We start from the raw sequence: 21,300 nt of genomic DNA on the forward strand, positions 1-21,300 counted from the left end.
GAGGCAAATGTTCTCGTCTGACTGTTAGTTGGCCTCGGAACGCTGAAATAACTACTAAACTAAATCATACCCTATGGTACATTTTGTTTTTCCTTCGTTTAGAGTTGGAAAATTCATAACTCAGTTGTAAACACGTCAACTGTGTGCCCTCAAACCAAAGATATCGGCGAGTGCAAGCATTAATTTATTCTTAGAGCAGGGACATGATGCTTGGGGCTCAGAGATTAAAATAATGTCAATCAAAATGACTGGATCCTTTGCAGACACGCTGGTGTTTCAGGCTGGCTGCCTTTTTCTTTATGCGCTGGGCGTCATGTGAACAGGCCCCGGGAGCTTAAGCTGGATTAACTGACTTGGGCTGTGATTAAACAGCTACTGGCTGGAGGTTTGGTTAAAGGTCATTCTGTGTAACCCATCAATACTCAATAGACACTGACCCCTCCTCACTGCTCATTAAGATTAAACAGCACATCGCTCCCAGAACATGACCGCCAATGATGAGCTGCCAATACAAGCACTGAATCCTGACGATATGAAGGTATTGATGTACACCTCTGCGGCTCCAGCTCAAGCAGGTAGTGAGGCAGGTGGTCCAAAAGAGGGTCATGGAACACATAAATGCTGGAAAAGACTGATTTGAAGCATTAGAAGGCTTTGCATATTCATACATGTCCTTCAGTGAGAGAGAGCAAAAAGCAAAACTCAATGGAACCTGTGTTTTCATCCTGAAAAGATGCGGCCTTTCATTGGGCAAATAATTAATTTTTCATCTTTTTTTCATAATTCAGTTTCATTTTTTTATTTTTTTTATTTGCTTTGTATTCCTTATTCATTTGATGCTGGAGATTTTGATTCCTTATCCATCTAAAATTACAAAGGGATCCTTTTCAAGTATTTCAGGGCAGCAAAGTGACTTAAAATAAGCTTTGGGTAAAAAAAAAAAAAAAAAAAATTGTAAATACTTTGCTTTGTTAACCGCAGCTTATTCGTATCGGAGGTTTATTTTGAAAACTAAATAAATCAATGCATGAGAGCTGTCAACAATTGCTCGAGACAATTCCAAGTCTGACATGACACAATCGGACATTGTTTCTCCAACCTCTATTCTCTAACACCTACTAGCAAATAAAATCTGAAAATGTGGCTGCTGTTATATTTTACACAGAATGGCCTCAGGAGCCTGGTCTTGGTCTGGACTTGCACTATTGCGAAGGTATCTTGCAGCTGCAACATATGTGATATGGTTTAAATGAGTACAAAGACGTTCTCAGAGGACAGTTTGTCTCATGGGTAGCAAACGCTGTTCCAAAACTTGTGCGTACCTTTCAGCATCGACAGTACTTCAGCAAAGAAAAATAAATATTGGAATTAATTTAAAATATTACAGTCAGCATTTCAAATAAGTTTCGATGTGCTATTCTGGTCTATTACAGTATATAGTTTACACTTGGAGACAGATGATCAATTACTGAAGCAGAAGGGAATGCAGTGTTTTTTTTTCATACATGCTGAGCATCTTTAGCAAGATACGCCTTCATATCACCAGCAGGTTGGAGCCTGAATCTGTGCTGAACCGCAGTCAAACCGTAGGAGGTGGATATGACTTGGTGAACCAACACCAGTAATTAAAAGACTCCTGTAGGCATCAGGCCAAAATAGAGCCCTGGTATAAACAAAAGCAAAACATACATTTTAGTTTTGCAAAAACAAAACAGAAAAACATCCCAGATTGGAAACTGGTGACACTACACATTAGAAATGTGTATTTTAAATCTGAATTTAATTTGAAATAACCCTGCAAATAAATGCTGAAAACACAAGTTCAAACTCTTCATTATGACAGAACAAATGCCATGCACTTCATGAATGCTTTCTCAAAAACAATGTGTGTACCTGGAGAACACTTCACAATTGACTAGACCACTCACTATTTTCTCCAGTTCCCCTTTTCAGAATATGTGTAAAGTGTAGAATTGTGGAAATAAGTCCTTTGTGATGTCACAAAAAGGCTCTTCTACGTCTCATTCGCCCATCTGAACACATGGAAAAACGTGTATGATGTCAGATGTTCAAAGTGGTGCAGAAAGTTATCATTTTATGATGCTTGTTTTCATGCTCAGTAAAGCACATTTATTTAAAGTACTAAGGTACCATATCTAAGGTATGATGAACTTGCAGCCAATGTTCATCAATGGGACTGGAGAGCCAAGGTACACCCAGTGGAAGTAGGCTGCTGAGGATTCGTAGCCACCTCGTCTACCTCACCTCCCCTTGAAAAGGAGAGTCAGTGGCTGTGGATGAAGAGGAGGCGCTGCGCCTGGGCGCCCAGGTGAGCCAATGCCATCTAGGGGGTAAACCTGGGATGCTGGGATTGAATGCTGAACCCTCTGGAGGTGTCATTGGCCTATCAGCGAAACACAAAAGAAGGAGGGTGCCCACTTGATAACCTAAAAGGATGCTATTGCTCACCTGACCCTCCCATGGAGTCCTGTTAGTGCCCCAAAAACTATATATATATGAAGACAAAGGAAAAACAAATACCAATGATGGGGAGGTAGAAGATAACGCCCGGTCCTGCGGGGGAAGGCTCCGTCAGAATAGACAGTTCTTGCTTGGTTCTTCCTCCCTTGAGTCACATCCTCTAACAACCCAACAAGGGACCTCTACAAACCCAGACCACAACCCAAACAATCACTAAACCAGACCAGATCTCTGGATTCAACCTTAACCCTGCTCAACCCTGTGGAGGTGTTGTGGGCGTATCGGCGCCCACTTGATAACCCAGGGGATCTCTCATCTGACCCTTCCACTGAGTCCTGTTAGTGATACCAGAGATATCAACACCTAGTCTGGTCTCTGTCTCATTGGTGCTTCAAGTACACATGTAGTAGGCAACATCAATATCTAGTCCTAAACAACAGATCTTATTTTCCTTCCCCAAGAAGGAGGGAGGGGCGGTTGGGTTTGAAGGTGGTTATACGGCCCGATGTGGCGGGGTAGGGTTCTGTCCCTCCTTGGTTCGGCCTCCCTTTTAATTTGCATCCTCTAACAACCCAACAAGGGACCTCTATAAACCCAGACCACAACCCCAACAATCACAAAACCAGACCAGATCTCTGGATTCGACCCCAACCCTGAGTGGGATATCAGCGAAACACCCAGGAATGAGGGCACCGACTTGATAACCCAAAGGATGCCATCACTCACGATACCACGGAGCCCAGTTAGCACCCCAAACAGTATCTAGCAGGGGATATCAACACCTCGGCTGGGCTCCGTCTCATTAGTGCCTCAAGGAAGCATATCATTAAATATACCCTATTATTTCATCTTACTCATATGCAACAATAGGGGTCCTACACAGCAGTTCTGCTGGCACTAAACAGGGACAACCATGTAGGGTCCCGGTCTTGAGAACATTGCAGGAATACACATATTTGCTGTTTTAGGTATATATTTTTTGGTCTCCGGTAGTTACCCAACCCATTCTAATTGAAAAGCCTCACATTACAGAAAACTTGAGGCCCGAGTTAATGGACAGTTATACATCAGGGTGTTTTACAGCCCTGTCAGCTAACACAGATATACAAACTAAAATGCTGCTATGATTCAATAAAAAGTCGACCGTGGCTTGGAGTCAGTGTGCAGGTATCATCCGAAATGCCCAACGTAACCAATAATAATAATAATAATGGGGGAAAAAAAAGAAGCCATCTCACACAGTGCCAGTGCACTGTTTAAGGGGCAGCCAAGGTCTTAGCTCACATCAGCATATTTGCACGCATATCCTGAAGCTTGTGCTCGGGGTCTTCGATCGTCACATGAACCTAGTGTTGGGGCTGCTATGGGTGTGTGTGTGTGTGTGTGTGTGTGTGTGTGTGTGTGTGCACACGCGTGCCCGTGGGGAGTCTTTCAGCATTCTAGCACGATCTGCCTTCTCTGTAATTGGCCTCCAGAGGGGTAGTGGGCAGGCAGGAGGCTCACCAGCTGATCACAACTTATGACCTTTACCATCCATCATCTCTCAGTATCACACTGGCCTCAAGCTGAGAGACTTGATGAACCTCCACCGTTCTGAACCCCCCCCACCTTTTTTTTCTTTCAACGTTCACGTCATATCTCGCTTACTTTAGCCAAACGGCCAACAACAGGGGATACTTTCCTCCCGCATTCTCGTACGCTGTGCAAAATTGAATTTACTAAACCAAAGTTTTCAAAATAAACTCGAAAAAGCTGTTGCCCTTATTTTATATCCTCCACAAAGACATTTAAGACTGTTTTACATAAAATAATTTTGCAAGCTTAAATTCTTTGTTGAATTCAAAATTGTTTATTTCTACATCCTTTTGGAAGCAGTGAGTCTTTTTTTTTTTTTTTAACTAAAAAGATAAATTTGGTAAATGTTAGTCCTTGCACTGAGGACATTCATCGTTCTGACGACGTTTGGTTACAACGGTCAAAAACGCCAAGCCGACTAACCCACATCGAGATTTGTTTTCACTTGGTGTGTCACGTCAGCACACGCGTCCACGTGCACAGCAGCAAATCACAGCTTGTCTGACTGGGACACGTTAGAAATCACACGACGGCTGTCAGACTGACGGCAAGGCAGGACGAAAGTGACAGGGCAAAAAAAAAAAGGGATGTGTGATAAATGCTGAGTGAGAGGCGGCCGGTCGCAGGCCCGCCGAGAGGAGTGACGGCAGGAGGACGATATGTTGGCAAGAAGACCCAGAGAGGCTGCGGTTGGTTTTCTCTCTCTCCGCTAACCACCGGCGTGATGAACCCAAGCGCTGACTCCTCGCGACACACAATCAGAGTCAAACTGCATCCTTTTGGTTGTGTCACTCTTTGTTTTGTCTGGCTGCCCATCACTCACCGTGCATGTGTGTGAGCCTCAGTGTATCGCTGCTGTGCTACACAGCCAGCTTCATCTTGACGGCGAACCGCTTGCCAATGAGTTTCTCTGGTAAAAAAAATGTCCTGCGTGTGATGTGTCGTGTCTCATCCCCGTTCGTATTTCGTGTGAATTGTTACACTTCAATGATACACACTACTCTGGAAACTCTGGAACTCACTCCGGTCAGACATCCGTAATATCGACTCTCTTCCTCTCTTCAAATACACACTCAAAACTCATCTGTTCAGGACAGCGTACTCTCTCTGACAGCGTTGTTACATTTGATTTTATTTGCCATTTTATTATTTTATTTATAACTGACTCATTTACTGTGTCGTTTTTATCTGTTGTTTTATTGCATTTGTTTTATCTTGTAAAGTGTCCTCGAGTGTTCAGAAAGGCGCTCATGAATAAAATGTATTATTGTTATTATTAGGACTACACTGATGGCTAAGGCAGATGAGGAGGAGACTTTGACGTCCCCACCTGTCACTCTAAGCACTGCAGGCCCCACTGTTCCCTAAACGCTGGTCTCTGAGAATGTTTACACAGGATTTTTGGTGCCAAAACGACTGAACTCTTGAAACACTTTGGTGACATTGTGTAAGCCGACGCTCAACCACGGCAAACACTGGAATTAAAAAGAAAAGACGTTCTCAGATCTGTCGGATTAAGATGGATTATCGAGATTTTCGCTAGATGGACCTGCTTTTGAGGAATCAAACCAGAAATGGACAGTTGGCTGGTCTATTGGTTGATTCACTGATTGGTGGGTGCCAATCTAGATGTGTAAAAAATGTTTAGGCTGAAAGAAAAATGTATTAACTTTTTATTTTATGCCAAAGGCATTGTACTAAATTTTGATTATATTCATTCAAAACTAATTTAATTCCCTGATAAACTAAGCCATGCTTGTCTTTTAAGTGCCAAATTTTGTGAATGAGTCAGGTTTCAGCCTGATGTAGCTACCTGCACGCATCCATAGCCGGGCCTGTTTATCTCTCAATTGCAAATCAATCTTTAATCAAATTATCAAAGTTTTAGCTGCTGTGCATTGATCCTTCTTTAAATAAATTCATGCAAAGTAGCTACTTTCTTTCATTGCACAGACAGTACAGAAGTTTTCAGATGGGGAGCAATGGATTTTAATCCACCAGACACTGGTGCTTAGAGAAGCTAATGGAAAACATTACATAACCCGCCTGTAGATTGACTGATGACTGTGTTGTAATGCAGGGTAGTGCAACCTTGATGTATTTATGTTCCCCTATTGAAGATTAAAGCGATGGTGAAATCTGTTTTCTGTTAAATGGAGCACCCACCCATAGATACATATACATATTTATAGCTTTGCAGCACAAACACAATGAGCCCCCATTACATGGCTTAACATTCTCAGTAATAAAGAACAACATTCTGTTCAGGAAGCATAGAGGTGACCAGAAATAGCCTTGCAAACACAACAAGACATTTTTCCTGCAGTACATGTCAACAATGTGTGACATGTACACGGCACGCCACCAGGTAAGCCAGAGATGGATTCTAAAGGCGTCTCCAAATAAAGAGCCTGCTCAAATTCTGACACCTATCAGTCACATCCATTCACTGCTGCAAAGAACGTTGACATCGAGCCAGCCAATACTGGCAAGGACAAGGCCAATATGCCTTGAGTAAGTTACAACATCACTTATGTTGTGCCTCTAGTCAGGGAAATGTGCGGCATGTTATCCACAAGTTATTCAACTCCAGCATCACAGGCAAAAAAAAAGTGAATCATCTGGCACTATTTCCCAGTCCATGGTATCCAAAGGATACTTTACATTATTTTCGTCCAGTCATGCTGAACGATTCAAAAGGTTAATAGTCAGATTGTGTTGAATAGATACTGTTTGTTCACGTGTTCATTATTGAGACAGACCCTATGGTAGTGAGTGGCCTACTCACTCGCAGGGCATTCATTAGATTCTTTTGAGAAATACTTGCAATCGACCTCCATGTTGCCCAACAACAGCATTTGTCAAACCTCTTTGTTGTGGCAGAGGAGAACATCTCAAGTGCAACAGGATTTATAATAATCTGAGATAACGAATCAAATGTGCTCTGATAACAGTGTCTTTGTGAGTAGTTCAGGAAAGGGCAGCTAGCCGCAGGGCACATAGAAATTACCGCATCACTGCGGGGGTCAGGTTGGTACTCTGATCAAGTGACTAGCGCTGCAGCATTAAGCCATGGCCCATGGGAAAGAAAAACCTTTCACATACAAGGGTCCACTCATCTCACTGACTTGCTTAATTGCAATGACTAATAACGACGAGACACAAGGCTGATATTACTTTTGCAGGAACTGAGTGTCAGGTAGAGGACATCCCACATTTCCTGATTGGAAATAACAATATTACAAGACAGTGAATGCTAGCATTTGCAAAATTGTAAAGCACAAAAATATTGCTTAAAAGACTCGTCATAACAGTGAAAGACTGCTTGACAAAGACTTAGAGCTTAGAGCCAAACCTCAAACTTTTAATGCTGTTCTTGACTGCGAGCTTCAGCTAGCAGGAGAGTGCTTCACTCGTCTTGGCAGCAATGCATGCTCTTTTAATTGCAAGGAAGTTTGCAGCAACATGTTAAGGATGGTAGTCTGTGTCGTGTGTCTAAAATCAGAGGTAGTGTATGGATATGGATAGTAGCTGCGTTTCCAATAGCCCTAGAATTGAGCAAAACCTAAATATCACAATAAAAAAATGGTCATGGAAACACCTAAACTTCAAAAAACCTCTCAAATATCACTCGAAGGTTTTTCCAGACATATCGATATAGAGGTATATCGTAAAAGTGTAATGGAAACACCTTTTTCGCATTTACAAGTCAACGGATGTGACGTACGGGACCATGTGACTAATTCACTTCAAGTGAAAATGTGAGAAGTGGAGATATTTCACTCCACCGCCATGGTTCAATGGCATCACACAGCTCATTAACCGTGTCCCAGGTCATTCTGAAATTCAATGGAAACACCTGCAAATTGCAATTGTACTATGTAGAAATTTTAGAAACATCGCTTTTATTTTGCAAAAAACTATTGGAAATGCAGCTATTGTCATTGAAGGTGGCAAATTTCAGTTCTTTTATTGCAAAAGGTATCGGCAGATGTGACTTGGTGGTGGACTGGCTGGGAACATCATTTTGAGAATGTTCCAGGCCAAGCGTGTGCTATTTTTGTTTTATATTACTTATATTTAAATGATGTACTGTTGTCATTTTCATATTATTTCCAGTAAGTAGGTTCATTTAACCAAAACTTAAAATACAAAAAGAAAAACACAGAAGTATTGAAGATGAAAAGCAGAAATTCTAAATTCTAAAATAATATATATATATAAAAAAAATATATCAAAAGACAGGACCAAAAAAGGCAGGAGGACGGCGTTTTTTTCCCGATGCTTTCATTTTTTTGAGGTGTGAAATGGAGGAATTAGAAAAGGAAAAAGATTTGCCAGGCATCAACCTCCAGCAGAGGTCAACTACATCATTCTGTTACTTTCAGACACTCGGTGACCTACAGCCTGGGGAGTTCAAAAAAAGAGGGAGAGAAAAGATGTGTGGCCCGTGTGCGTGTGGAAGTGTGTGTCATGCTGACGTGACCCGTCGCCCTGGAGTTCTTCCCGCCCGGGTGATGTTGAGATCTTCCCTTTCAGCTAAATTTCATTTTTTAATTAATTTTGGTTTTTGTTGCTGTAATTATGCAAATTTCCCCAATGTGGGATTAATAGAGGCGTTCTATTCAATTCTATTCTATTCTATTCTATTAAGAGATAATTAAGACATATGAAGGCCCAATCACAATTAACATCACGAAGAACGACAACTAAAGGTCCAGTTGTAACCAGCCGTCATCTGCGGCCGGGGGTCGCAGTGAAGTGGAGCTCTGTTGGTGGTGGTGGTGGGCGTCACAACGGAAACGACTTCAGGTTCCGCCGTTTCCATCTGTGACCTCATTTTCTATTCCAGAAATAGCTCACTCCAACCACACACTGCGACATGCCGACGTGAAATGTGCGCGCACAGACAGAGGCACGTACACGGCAGCACAGCGGAGTGTGCGGTGTGACATTAAACCATTTTCTCCTGCAACAGGGGGCGCTCTTCTAAAGCCCGGGGGGGTGAACCGTTTCAACATCAAACACTCGTAGCCAGCGGGACCCTCTGTCTCCCTAAAGGCACTGCATGAATAAAGTAGGCGTGTGTGTGTGTGTGTGTGTGTGTGTGTGTGTGTGTGTGTGTGTGTGTGGCTGCGCACGCACGTGTGCTGGGTTCCTGTGAGCGTAAAGCCTACCTGCCTGCATGATAACACTGGTTGGCTCCCTGCTCCAGCAAACAATCAGTGCAGCTTTAAAAGCAGTGTGACTTTGCGAGGACTCTGTTCACGCTGAGCCCTTTCGCTGTGACACAGAAACCATGTATGCACAACCAACACCAAATGTTAGGGTTGGAGATGGAAATGAAGTTTCCAAACGCAAAGGATTTCTTTGTACCGCAGGTTACATTGCTAGCGATGAACACGTTCCTACAGCAGCTTGAAAACTCAAATTCTACATCTTCTCTTACGACTGTTGAGGTCATTTAAATTTTACAGCTTGTTTTCTTTCTCCGGATGCATAAACACTTTATGATGTCCACATACGCTTTAAAAGAATATGGACGTCATATTTCTCCTGGTGTTGCTGGGCTCGCCGGAGTTATTTGGTTTACTCAGTGATAACAACAATACTGCCCTGGATGTGTGTGTGTGTGTGTGTGTGCTAGACTTGGAGCCATAAATGTGTGAGCACAAACGCCATCAGCTGAACACTATCAATGATAGATTATCATGTGGGTGACATTTCAAGACAAACAAACCTGTGACATAAAGGTTCATCGCAAGCTGGGAGTCTGACACCCCCAGATCTTTGTGCCACGCTGCATCTCAGCTGAAACCACTCAAACTGAATTCTTTTACTACAAATAAATGAAAAAAAAAAGGAGAAAAATTAAGAAGGAAATTGCAGTTTTTTTCTCTGTGTTTCAATTATTACTGTTATAATCTGAATAATAATAATAATGATAATAATAATAATAATAATAATAATAATAATAATTTCATTAAGTGAAGAGTTAATTAATTTTTGTACCACATTCATATGCTGAGAGATGAGCTACAAGAGCAGAAGATCATACTGGATGTTTTTCACTTTTGTAGCGAGTGAGCATCATTTAATCATTGTTGCTGACCATGCCCACCCCTTTCTAACGGAGCTGGGCCATTTTCTGACGATCGAAGGGTTGGCGGTACAAATCCCAGCTCCAACTGTCCACAAGTGACGTGTTTGAAGAAGCAGTAGCTCACTAACAACATCAGCGCAAGACAGCGTGGATAAACGACATGAACTTCGGTTTTTGAGATTCTTTAGAACACAAAGCCTTAAGAGGTCCATGTTAAGGTTGACTGGGAGTCATGCCAATAGAAGTTCATTTCGGTTTCCTGCCTCAATATCCCAGTCTGCCAACCCTAAAGAAAATAAATAAAAAGTATGACAGGTTTGCAAATCGCTTTGTGTTTATTTTCACTTTGCATACAATCCACGATCGATCCGCGACCACCGTGTGTTATTGTTCACTATTGTTTGCGGTTTGCTGTAGTGGAGGTTAATGGGAAGACTGCAGGCTGATCATTAGTGGCATTAACAAGTCTTTTGCCCAGCATGGTTGTTGTTGTTGTGAGTGGTCATATGTAACCCATCTGAAGGCGGTGGGTGGGGTGGAGAGCTGTGACATCAACGTTTCCAAAAAAGCTTGGTTTCGCCATTTTCAAACTTATCCACACTGAGGAGCGTTTTCGAAAATGTGCAGTTTCAGTGAAAACGCCGGCTTCGTGTAAACACAAGGCTGGACCGAAGAAATGTTTCAGCATTTTCAGAGAAACTCGTCTTCGTGTAAATCGTAAACTAAAGTGTAAAGTGTCCTTGGGAAAGACACTGAATCCCAGATTGCTCCCAATGGGGCTGGCACCCCCATTGGGAGGCCATTGGGAGCTTTTTGGTGTATGAATGTGTGTCTGCATGGGTGAATAAGAGGCCACTGAAACCACTGAAAGGTGATTTGGGGTCCCGTTAAGGTGCTGGAAAGCGCAATATAAGTGCAGTCCAGTTACCATTTACAATGCATACAGGAAGTCAAACTGTCCAGCTTCTAACTTCTGCTCCATATGGAATAAAGGCGGCTCTGAAGGTCATTTCAGTCCTGGTATCAGGTTGTTAGATGCACCAGATACAGTGTGTGGGCAGGGGCTGTACACACAATCCTTTGTGGGTATTTGTTGGAGATGGCAATCATTGCATCCATGACCAATTGCATTCTGCCACTCTCCTCTGACCCGTGATTATCTGCTGGGGTGAAAGGTCACGGTAAATGACGACAGCTTTAACTTTAGCCCCAGATCTTAAAGCAGCGCTGCTCTAGTTGGAAAGAGGGCTGCCTGAAAGGCGATCAGGCAGCAGTTGCTTGGAGAGAGAGAGGGAGAGGGAGTTAGATAGACAGGGAGAGAGAGAGAGAGAGAGAGAGAGAGAGAGAGAGAGAGAGAGAGAGAGAGATGTTAAACATGTGCCACACATTTAATTATGTCTCTGCGATGCTGCGAGACAGATCATATACTACAGTTGACCTTTGCACCTTTTAATCAGAGGAATATGTGATACAATGAAGTGAAAAAAACAAAAAAAACATGATTAAGTCTCCTTGCTCTCCAGGGTCTGGTGTTGCGCTCATAACCTATAGCACACATTGTTTCTGCAAGATTACTTGCAATGAGTGCAGCTGCAGCCTGCACTCACTGGAACAGCAGGACTGTTAAGACTATCAGAAAACAGTTGTTTCAATTTTGGAAAAAAAACAAAAGCCATGAAAATTGTCGACCTGTGCTGGTATATCCTGTCCACAGATACTTTTCTTCAATACACGCTCCTAATATAGATTTTTTGAATTCTACTGTACAATATCATCACCTGCATGATAACATGAAAGAACATTCTGACATCTCTTGGATTTGGTTTAAACATCCATCTGGCAAACAGCCCATTGGAGGCATTTGTAAAGAAAAATATGCTGCACATTATACCCAACGGCTCAATGCTGATGCCAAAGCCAGTCAGGAGTAAGGTTAAAAAAAATGTTGTGTAAAAATAACTTTAAGCGCTGTTCAATGATTACTTTTTATAATCTGAAAATACCATCCAGATTTGATGAACGAGCCTCTGCTTGTCAGAAGCAGCCAGACTAGAGCCGCACCCCGTTCGTCTTTCCTTGAGGTTGTTGAAGTAAAGTATCAGCAGTTTGCTGATACTTTATGAAACAGAACATAAATGATGAGAGACATCACCGTGCAGTGCTGACAATTGGTAAAATAATATCGAAAATATGGAATAAAATGTATTTAAACAATATTTAATGTATATGGAAAAAAGCAACAACGTTGAAACCTCGATTGACATACAGCAGGCGAGGGCATAGTATAGAGTGGGGGCCATATGTGACCCATTAAGCTTTTTAATCAACCTTTTTGGAGCCATGCCACATTTTTTACATTGCAAAAATGCCATTGGCTTTTAAAAAATACCAATCAACCAATAAAAAATATTATAAAATGAAACTTTTTAGCTTAGATAGATAGGTAGATAGATAGATAGGAAATTCAGTTATTCAGCTGCTCGTCGACATATGTTCATACTAAAAAATAACCACAAGAGGTGCAGGAGTGCAACAAGATAAAAATGAAAGGACAATATATGCTTAGGATACTACGCTAAGAATGTTAAAAGCAAGTAAATACTACTAAGCAAAAAGACTAAAAAATAATAACAATAATAATGACAATATAGGCTCTTGATTCATTTATACTCAGACAGTGTAAAACATGGGTCTGTTTAGATGCACACAAAGCTGATACCCTGGGAGGACTTGAGGGAGGAAAACAGTTTTACATTCCTTTTAAAGCACAGTCACTCCACAATGGAATGTTGCTTTTTCACACTAATTAGGAGAAATTGGATCATTTTTTCACGACACACCTGGCATTATCTCAAGGTACACCAGTGTGCCACGGGACAGTGGTTGAAAAACACTGATCTAGGGGATGTGCAGGTGCTTCAACAAATATCAATTCAGTACTCCAATCATGGGGTAACACTATTCAGCAGCACAAAAACATTCACAAATGAAACAAATAAGCCCACCAGTCACTTCTTGCCTATGAGTATTTTTACTGTAACATCTTATACGAGGTTATTTGGACAGGAGGTCCACCCTATTCAGAGAGATGGCATTTGCATGGCTTGTTGGCAGGACTCATTATGCATTGCAAGAAGGGAGCCATTAGGAGGGTGATTCATGTGTATTTCTGTCCAAACAATCACTTTACAAATGATTTCCTGCAATCCAGGCCGCAGTGACACTACTAATTTAATACAACTAATCTAATGTATCGTCCATTTGCAGACAAAAAGTTAATTGTGAAGCACATGCTGGACAGTTTCTTTGGCGAGACATTTAAACAGATATAAATCCCAGTGACAATAATAGTTTATATTTTTTTTTAATGCGTACGTATGGGTGAGTGATGATTATTAATGGCGATTGTGTCGGTGAGAGAGGCTGGGTCATATACTGCATGGAACCAATGAGACAGGTGTCCCATATTTCAGTATGAATATTTCACCGAACCGGCGTTCTTAGAGGAGTGAACAATCACTGTGACATCTACAACCAAAACCAATTCTGATGCAGACCCTTTTTTGCTCCTGGTAAAAGACAACAACACTTCTCATCCAACCGTTCCTTTTCTCCAGTGCGCTTCTCACCATCTCTTCCATTATGTTGCCACTTGTCTCCACCTCCTGAATCCAAAAAGCTCCCCAACACCTACACAATCTCTCTTAAGCCCGGCATTCTTTGCTCTGATCTAACAACGGCTCGTCGCTGTGAGCTATGTGGGGGCACGAGACAGACAGAGAAGGAGAGACACAGTCTGGAGGCCTGCTCTGTCGGTCCTCTGACCTGGATGCAAAGCAAGCAGAACCCCAGGAGCTTCCTTTTAGAAGCTGCCACTCGAAATTACACACGGCAAAAACGTGACAATGTAAACGCTACAGGACACTTTCACGCTGCCACCAAGTTCTGCTTTGGTGTTTGGTTTTAAGGGACTGCGGTCGAAAAACAAATCAGAATAAATGTATTAGTATGAACTTGACAACATCTTTGAGGCCTGTTGGGGGGGATCTGATCTTGGGATACAAAGAATCTACAATCTTCATCTACCATTGATTATCTTTAAAAGGCGATGAGTGATGCGATTGACCCGATTGACAGTAACAATAGTGTTAGTTGAGCAGAGAGAGGGGGAGAGAGTGAGAGAGAGAGAGAAACTTTGGCCAGTTGAGGCTGTGAGAAACTGTGTACTCCTTAAAATAAATTAAAACATTCTTGTTCAATCATTAAGAACCACCAAGTATAAAAGACGCAATGGAAACTATGAATACATCTGTGGATTCAGGCTCTGTTGATTCAAGCTAGGTTGAGTCAGGCTAGTTTAATTCAGCCGAGTTTAAATCAGGCTAGGTTGAGTCATGCTTAGTTAATTCAGGCTAGGTTGAGCCATGCTTAGTTAATTCAGGCTAGGCTGATTCAGGCTAGTTTAATTCAGGCTAGGTTGATTCAGGCTAATGAATGGTTTCCTCTTTCTGTCAATCGATGAACCCTGTAAAGGCCGTCGATGGTCAAAGGCTCTGTGATCCAGGAAAGCCTCCTCCCTCCGAGGGTTGCGTGGCGGTCACCCGTGCAGACATACATACTGTCCGATCACAGAGCCTCCAGGAGAAAACCCCCACCTTCTATATAGAAGTCGATTGGAGAAAACCGTTGGCTGACCCAGAACACGCTGAAGAGATGACATTTCCCATATAAGTTCCTGAAACTCTGTCGGTGCCACAGAGAGGACAGAGGTTTTTTTGGCATGAGGTCAGTCAAAGTGCCATTCTGCATCCCATCATCATCCTCACTGTCCAGCGGTGAAACTAGGTTTTAGTTTAGTATCTTATCTTAACATATTAAATGAGTAGTAATTATCAATAGGATCGAGAGGACTATTTTGCACTTCTGGATTTTTACCTAGAGCTTGATGTCAAAATAACAAAAAAAACAAAATAAATAAAGTTTTCAAGAAAATGAGGCAACATATAATGAATAAAATAAATAGTTATATGTAATAAAAATAACTCTACCTATTTCAATATCGCAAAAAAAGGTTGAGAAATGAACATAAACACATTTTTAAAACAGTTATATTCTTCTGATTGTAAATGATCAAGCCACTTATTTTGTGACAGTGACTATTTGAATTTTCCCACTGGTTTCACCCTTTTGAATCATTAAAAACCTCCACATTATTACTCCAACGTTATCCTCATTCTATCTCATTGAAATGAGCAGTCTTCCCGGGACAAGGAGTGAGGCAGATTGGCAGGGACTCTTTTTATAGCAGCAGCTATAAATAACAGTTTGGAAGGAAGGAAGAAGGAGAAGGGAAAGAAGTGGATGGCACTTGGAGTGAGTAAAAATAGATGAAGCTGCGAGCTGTACAAATGTTTGGGGGGGGACATTTCTTTTTGAAGAAAATCAAAAGAAAAAAAAGAGACCCGATTCAGGGATGGATTGGAAAGCATTGCAGATCCAAAAGGAAATGATGCATTTCATAAAATCTTTGACTACTCAAAAACAAGAAAAAGAAAAAGAGAAGAAAAAACCCTGAGACGACCTCTGGAACACGGTGCCTTTGCTAAAAGAGTTTTTCTGCGATTATTTACTGACTAGTTTGGATTGAACTTTGTGAACGTGTGATCTCACAAGACGTCGTGTGCAGCATGAAATTGTGGCACAAGACAGCGATTGCTGTGAGGGAAGCTTGATTTTGCAGGTACCGGGGGGGGGGGGAGAGAGAGTGAGAGAGAGAGAGAGAGAGAGAGAGAGAGAGAGAGAATCAGCTTGGGGATCTCAGGATAAACATTCTGTCACACCAACATGGCCAACACCTCCTTTTCATCTCCCTGTTCCATATGTTGACAATGAGTTTTTTTTTTTAATGGCACTGCTGGAATCAGATGGGATTACGTCGCTCTGGGGTCTTTAGAGGGGGAAGGGGGAGGGGGGGGAGACATCGAGGAACGTGAACGGCTGAGAGAAGCTATAGATTGTGTGATTAAAGTTGTTGAGAAGGAGGTCATTTCTAGATGGTGGTGACAGCATGGCGTTAAGCCAGACAAGACTTAGTGCTGATTGTATGGAGGAGCGGGAGCAATGTTCATATGGAAGCGCAAGCAAATTGGAGGCTCTCGCTCAATACGACGCCACGTCGGGCGACACGACCACACAGCCAACGCAATCTCCAAAGAAGAAGCGTCAATCACTACGGGGAGACAATCGCTGAACCCTGACCCCCCCCCCTCAACCCCCCCCCCCTCTGAATGATTTTATATTCATTCAGAGGGACGGATAATCCACAGCGGTCCTTCAGCAAAGACACCCATCTTAACAGAAACACAGTCCCAGGACACGACGTCTGCATCCTGACGCCCTGCATGCTACTTACGTGCTCACACGTGCTGCGGAGATTTTTTTAATTGTTATTTTTTTTCAAAAGAGCAACAGCTGACCAGCCGTCACGTCGGGAAAGCTGAAGGAAGCTCACCTTTAGCTTTCCTCTCCAGAAGGCCGGGCTGTGAGCTGGGCTTCTTCATTACAACACAAGGCCAGCCAACTCCTTAAACTTAACATTTTCTAACTCCGCCAGGAGGAGGAGGGTCGTCTCCATCAGCATCCCATCATGAATGTCAAAATGTCACCAACACGTGGGTACTTTGACTAGCTCATTTTGAAATATAATACGCATTAGTATACATTTAGCATACTAAAGCAGTGGTTCTCAACCGGTGGAGTTCCGGGACCCACATTATTTTTCCTTACCATGAAGCGTGTGTGTGTGTTTGTGTGTGTGTGTGAGTGTAAAATATGTTGCTGCCTTTTCATTTCACAGGGATTTAATGAATAAATCCATTCTCCTCACGCCATTTTATGATAAAAAAAATTATAGTTTCAAATCCTAAGCAGATTTACATAAACCATTTAAGTGTGCATCTCGAGTTATTAGGTCTCACTTGCTGTTGGGATGCTGTAGTTACAAGGATAAACTCGTCCAAGTGGGACCGCTACATATTTGTGGGCGGGTGACAGAAGAAGTGGGTGTTCGTGATAATTGAGAGGATAAAGATTTGTACGAAATCCACAACTCTGCTGATACAGATTTTTTCAAACCAGGACATTCACAATGCAGAAAATATATACTCTGTGGCTGTCAAGACAAAACGTGTCAAAGTGTGGGACCGCGTGCAGCGCAGTAGCAGGCCCGGCTCAAGATACTGGCACGATTAGTTGGAGAGGGGGGCTCGGGGTGGAACTTGACAGGATTTTAAAGACTCTCTGCCAAGTAAGAATTGAATTTCAGCAAAATCTCAAGCATCTACCCGATATATATCTCAAAGCACAAGACCTTACAATAAAATTGTTCTGTGCACGACGCACAATAAAAAAAGAAAGGAAGGGACAGAGAGGAGGATAAAAATACTATCAACATATCTCGGCCCCTCCAGCACATATGCACTGTAGTGAAGTGCAGCATCATTTTGAGCTTTAATAGTTTAAAGGTCCAGTGTGTAATATTTGGCTTGACTTAGGATTTATATATTGGCAAAATCTTAATATACTGCCCATAAATACATTCATAAAAGTGCATACTCACAGTACAATACAAAGCAATTTGGTTTCCCTACCCTTGGAGCAGTTCTTATTTATACATCGGAGTATACATAGCTCAAGAGTCCTGCTCCCTGCCATCTCGCACCACCATATTTCTAGGGAAGCCTGGTTTGGACGAGCCAAATAAACCAATGAAGAAGAAGGTGGATGAGGTTTGCAAGTTTGGGTGCGCAGGCCACTGCCGTTCACTGGCCAGCTTGGGAGAGAGAGGGTGAACGAATCGACGCTGCAACCAAATATCTGACCAGCAGATGGCAGAATAGTACACACTGTACCTTTAAATCCCTCACGACAGTGATGTTCACTGTCAGTGCAGGCGCAGCAGCGCTGACCAGCGTTCTATCGGGATGCCGGTGGTCCGAGTGTCCCGATAGAACGAGCGCATTAAAGGTAACAGTCACCTCCTGTGACGCTGTGCAGTCCTGGTTACAGAAGGGACTGCGATAATGTTGCTTGCAGCCACTCTGCTGTCTCATATTCTCTTTGGTGGAAAGCAGAGCAACATCCTCATTTAAATTGGGCGCCCGGGCCCACTTTTGCGCATGGTGACAATCACACGTGCAATCTAAGCAGATTACCTGCAACATGCAAACCACATATCAGCGTGCGCAAGCCGTGTAGCGACTCCTATTTTGGATCTTGGTATATAAAAGACAATTAAAAACTACATTATTCCCTCTTCATGAAGAATGCAGGATATTACCACGAACCTCCTCACCTCCTTAAAACTGAACAGCCCATAACTAGAGCGTAGTGTTCCCCGCTTACCTGCCACTGGCGTTGCGGAGGACAACCAACGCATCAGGGAATCCATCTAGGTTGTAGTCCCCAAAGTGGAGAGCCAGGGGTCGTCCAGGCGTTCCTGGCATGAAGTTCCACACAGTCTCCTTCTTCTGGAAGTCTGACAGCACAGGGATCCACTGCAACAACATTAAAAGGAAACATATGTATATATATTTTTTGAAATTGACAAATAAAGGAAAATAAAGTAAGGTTTTTTTGTACTGGGATCAGAATATCTTCAACGACAAGATGGGGATTAAAACAGAAGGTCCCTGTCAAAAGCGGTTTCCTAACAACTGATTGACTGACACATAAAGTGAAGGGCAAAATGAGTTAAAAAACAGACTCTACTCATCTGTTTTGACGTGTTTGTTAGACATTGTAACAGTGTGCAGGCTGGCTGAGTGCGTATGGGAAAAACTATTGCACTGCTGTGGTTAACTAGAGGCAGTCTGGAGCTCAGAGACAGTCACAAAAAGAGCACAACGACCACACATTAATTGGTATAAAGCTAACATATAAACCACAGTCAAAGAAATATAAAGAAAAAAAGACAGTCACACAGTTTTGTAACACGGTCATCTCAGGGCACACAATCCTTGAATAAACCACAGAACTCTCATAGCAAAGTGGAATCACAAGCAGTGCTCCTCACGATGACGAGTTTTGACTTGAACTCAAAGCTAAACCACACAGACAAAAAAAAATATGAACCAATTAAAATGTTTTAACTTGTTCTAATCCTAAAGAAAATGGCTGAGTGATAAAAGCAGGCGCTGTGTATGTGCATGTGCGCTCACAGTGCGTCGCCGGGCCTTTAGCACCGCTCCACTTACAAGTCAGTACAGTTGCCGTGGAAGCTCTCTCTCCCTGTCACTTAGCAAAAGATAAATAAGGCACCTCTTCTCTTCTCTTAACGTGAAATTTCCAAGATTTCGAGGTAATAGGACCCAGAAGGGAGCCTTGGCGGCAAGATTGCGTCTGACTGATGTGTGCGGAAGAAAAGGCGTCAAGCTAACAGACAAAACACATCATCCGATGGTGAACAAACAGCGCAGCAGGCAGGGAGACTATTATTATCTCGACATGCTGCTTCACTTAGTAACTGCATCTTTTTTCCCCCCCAGAACAATAGCGACAACAGAGCACAAGCTGGACTTTCCAATTTGATTCCAACGACTTGTCTTTCCATCCGTTGCTATGCCATGCTACTAAAAAAGCAGATACAAAAAACAAAACAAACAAAAAAAAAACATACTTTTGTATTTGCCAAAGGGGAGATTATTGTTCCAGGCCATATATTTCTCCGGACTTTCCTACAACCTCACAAGTGACGGTCATGGTGACATTTTTGTATGACAGCATCTCTCACCATTGCTGACAAAGACTTGCCAATGGACTTCTGTCACGCTCCACTATACTGAAGCAGTTCTCACAAGGGCCAGAGCATCGTATCCCAACAATTAGCTTAAGCTAATTCATTAGTCTTTGTCGTGTATTTCAAGCACTTTCTACATAAATACAAAAAAATATGATAATAATGAATGTCTTTTAATTCACCTATCAACCAATCTACCTACCCACACACACACACACACACACACACACACACACACACACACACACACACACACACAGAACATAATTCTCCAGAGCACATTTCCCCCATGATTCCTTGCATTGCAGCTCTGGGGGCAGTACGTACCTTCCCCCAGCTGCCACAATATGAACACAATGAAATATGAACACTTCACTGGCTGTGCCCGTTATTGGGCTTTTTAAAGAAACTTCTTTTCACTCAACTGCCGCAACACTTTTCTTCTGAGTGACGCCACCGAGGTCATGCATCAAGAAAGACAATAGCCAATTAGCATTGTAAAGGTCAGTTGGACTGTGTTCTCCAGTGTACTGTTTTGCTCTGTGTTTATTTGATGTTTACGGTGTTGGTGAACGTTGTCCAGTGGAGAAACTGTCTGACGTCTCCAAGCCGTGTGTCGGAAGGGGACATTACAATATGCTCACTATTGCCACAGAGTGGTCAGGGGTGTGAATTGCAACCTGTCAACATGACCGACGACCTTCCAATTTCTCCATCATTGTTAAAAAAAAAACAAAAAAACAAAACTCAATGACGGAAAATGTTTACTTAAAGAAACCTCTGATGTATACATATACATATATATATATATACATATATATATATATATATATATATATATATATATATATATATATATATATATATATATATATATATATATATATATATATACATACACACACACACATACATACATACATAAATATATATGCGGTGTGCGCATCAACATGCTAATTTTTGAAAACGCATTTTACATAATGCATGACGAGGACCATCGTTATTATTATTGTTGCTATCATTTAATAACTCATTTAAACTCTTTTAAAGAGTGAATTTTATTAAAAAAAAGAAAAGTTTTCGTCCAGCACCAAATACATAGACACAAATGAGGTAAACAACCACTTAGGCCCCCCTGTGTACACTCTGGTGTACGCTAGCAAGGTGTGAGTGGGGCCAGATGCTTGAGGCTTTAACTATTCATGAAAGTTAAACAGAGTGAGAGAGAGAGTGAGAGTGAGCAGGTGCACACGGTGGAGCCACCAGAGAGACCTTTTCCACAACTGCCTCTAATGGCTGCTAATAGGAGCAGCATGTGTCAGAGAGAGAGACAACCGCAGCAGAC

At 42.2% G+C, this 21,300-nt stretch overlaps 1 protein-coding gene across 1 annotated transcript in view; it reads right to left on the minus strand.

Moving 5' to 3' along the window:
- The window catches only part of itfg1 (integrin alpha FG-GAP repeat containing 1), a 134,282-nt gene that overhangs the window by 56,267 nt on the left and 56,715 nt on the right, over positions 1-21,300 (minus strand). The window contains exon 10 of the mRNA XM_076028423.1: positions 18,563-18,714. Within this exon, the coding sequence (XP_075884538.1) occupies positions 18,563-18,714 (152 nt within the window). The remainder of the gene's footprint in view (positions 1-18,562; positions 18,715-21,300) is intronic.

This window comes from Nelusetta ayraudi, unplaced genomic scaffold, assembly GCF_046127955.1.
Source record: "Nelusetta ayraudi isolate G7.1 ecotype Tasmania unplaced genomic scaffold, CSIRO-AGI_Nayr_v1 ptg000023l, whole genome shotgun sequence".
Lineage (NCBI taxonomy): Eukaryota > Metazoa > Chordata > Actinopteri > Tetraodontiformes > Monacanthidae > Nelusetta > Nelusetta ayraudi.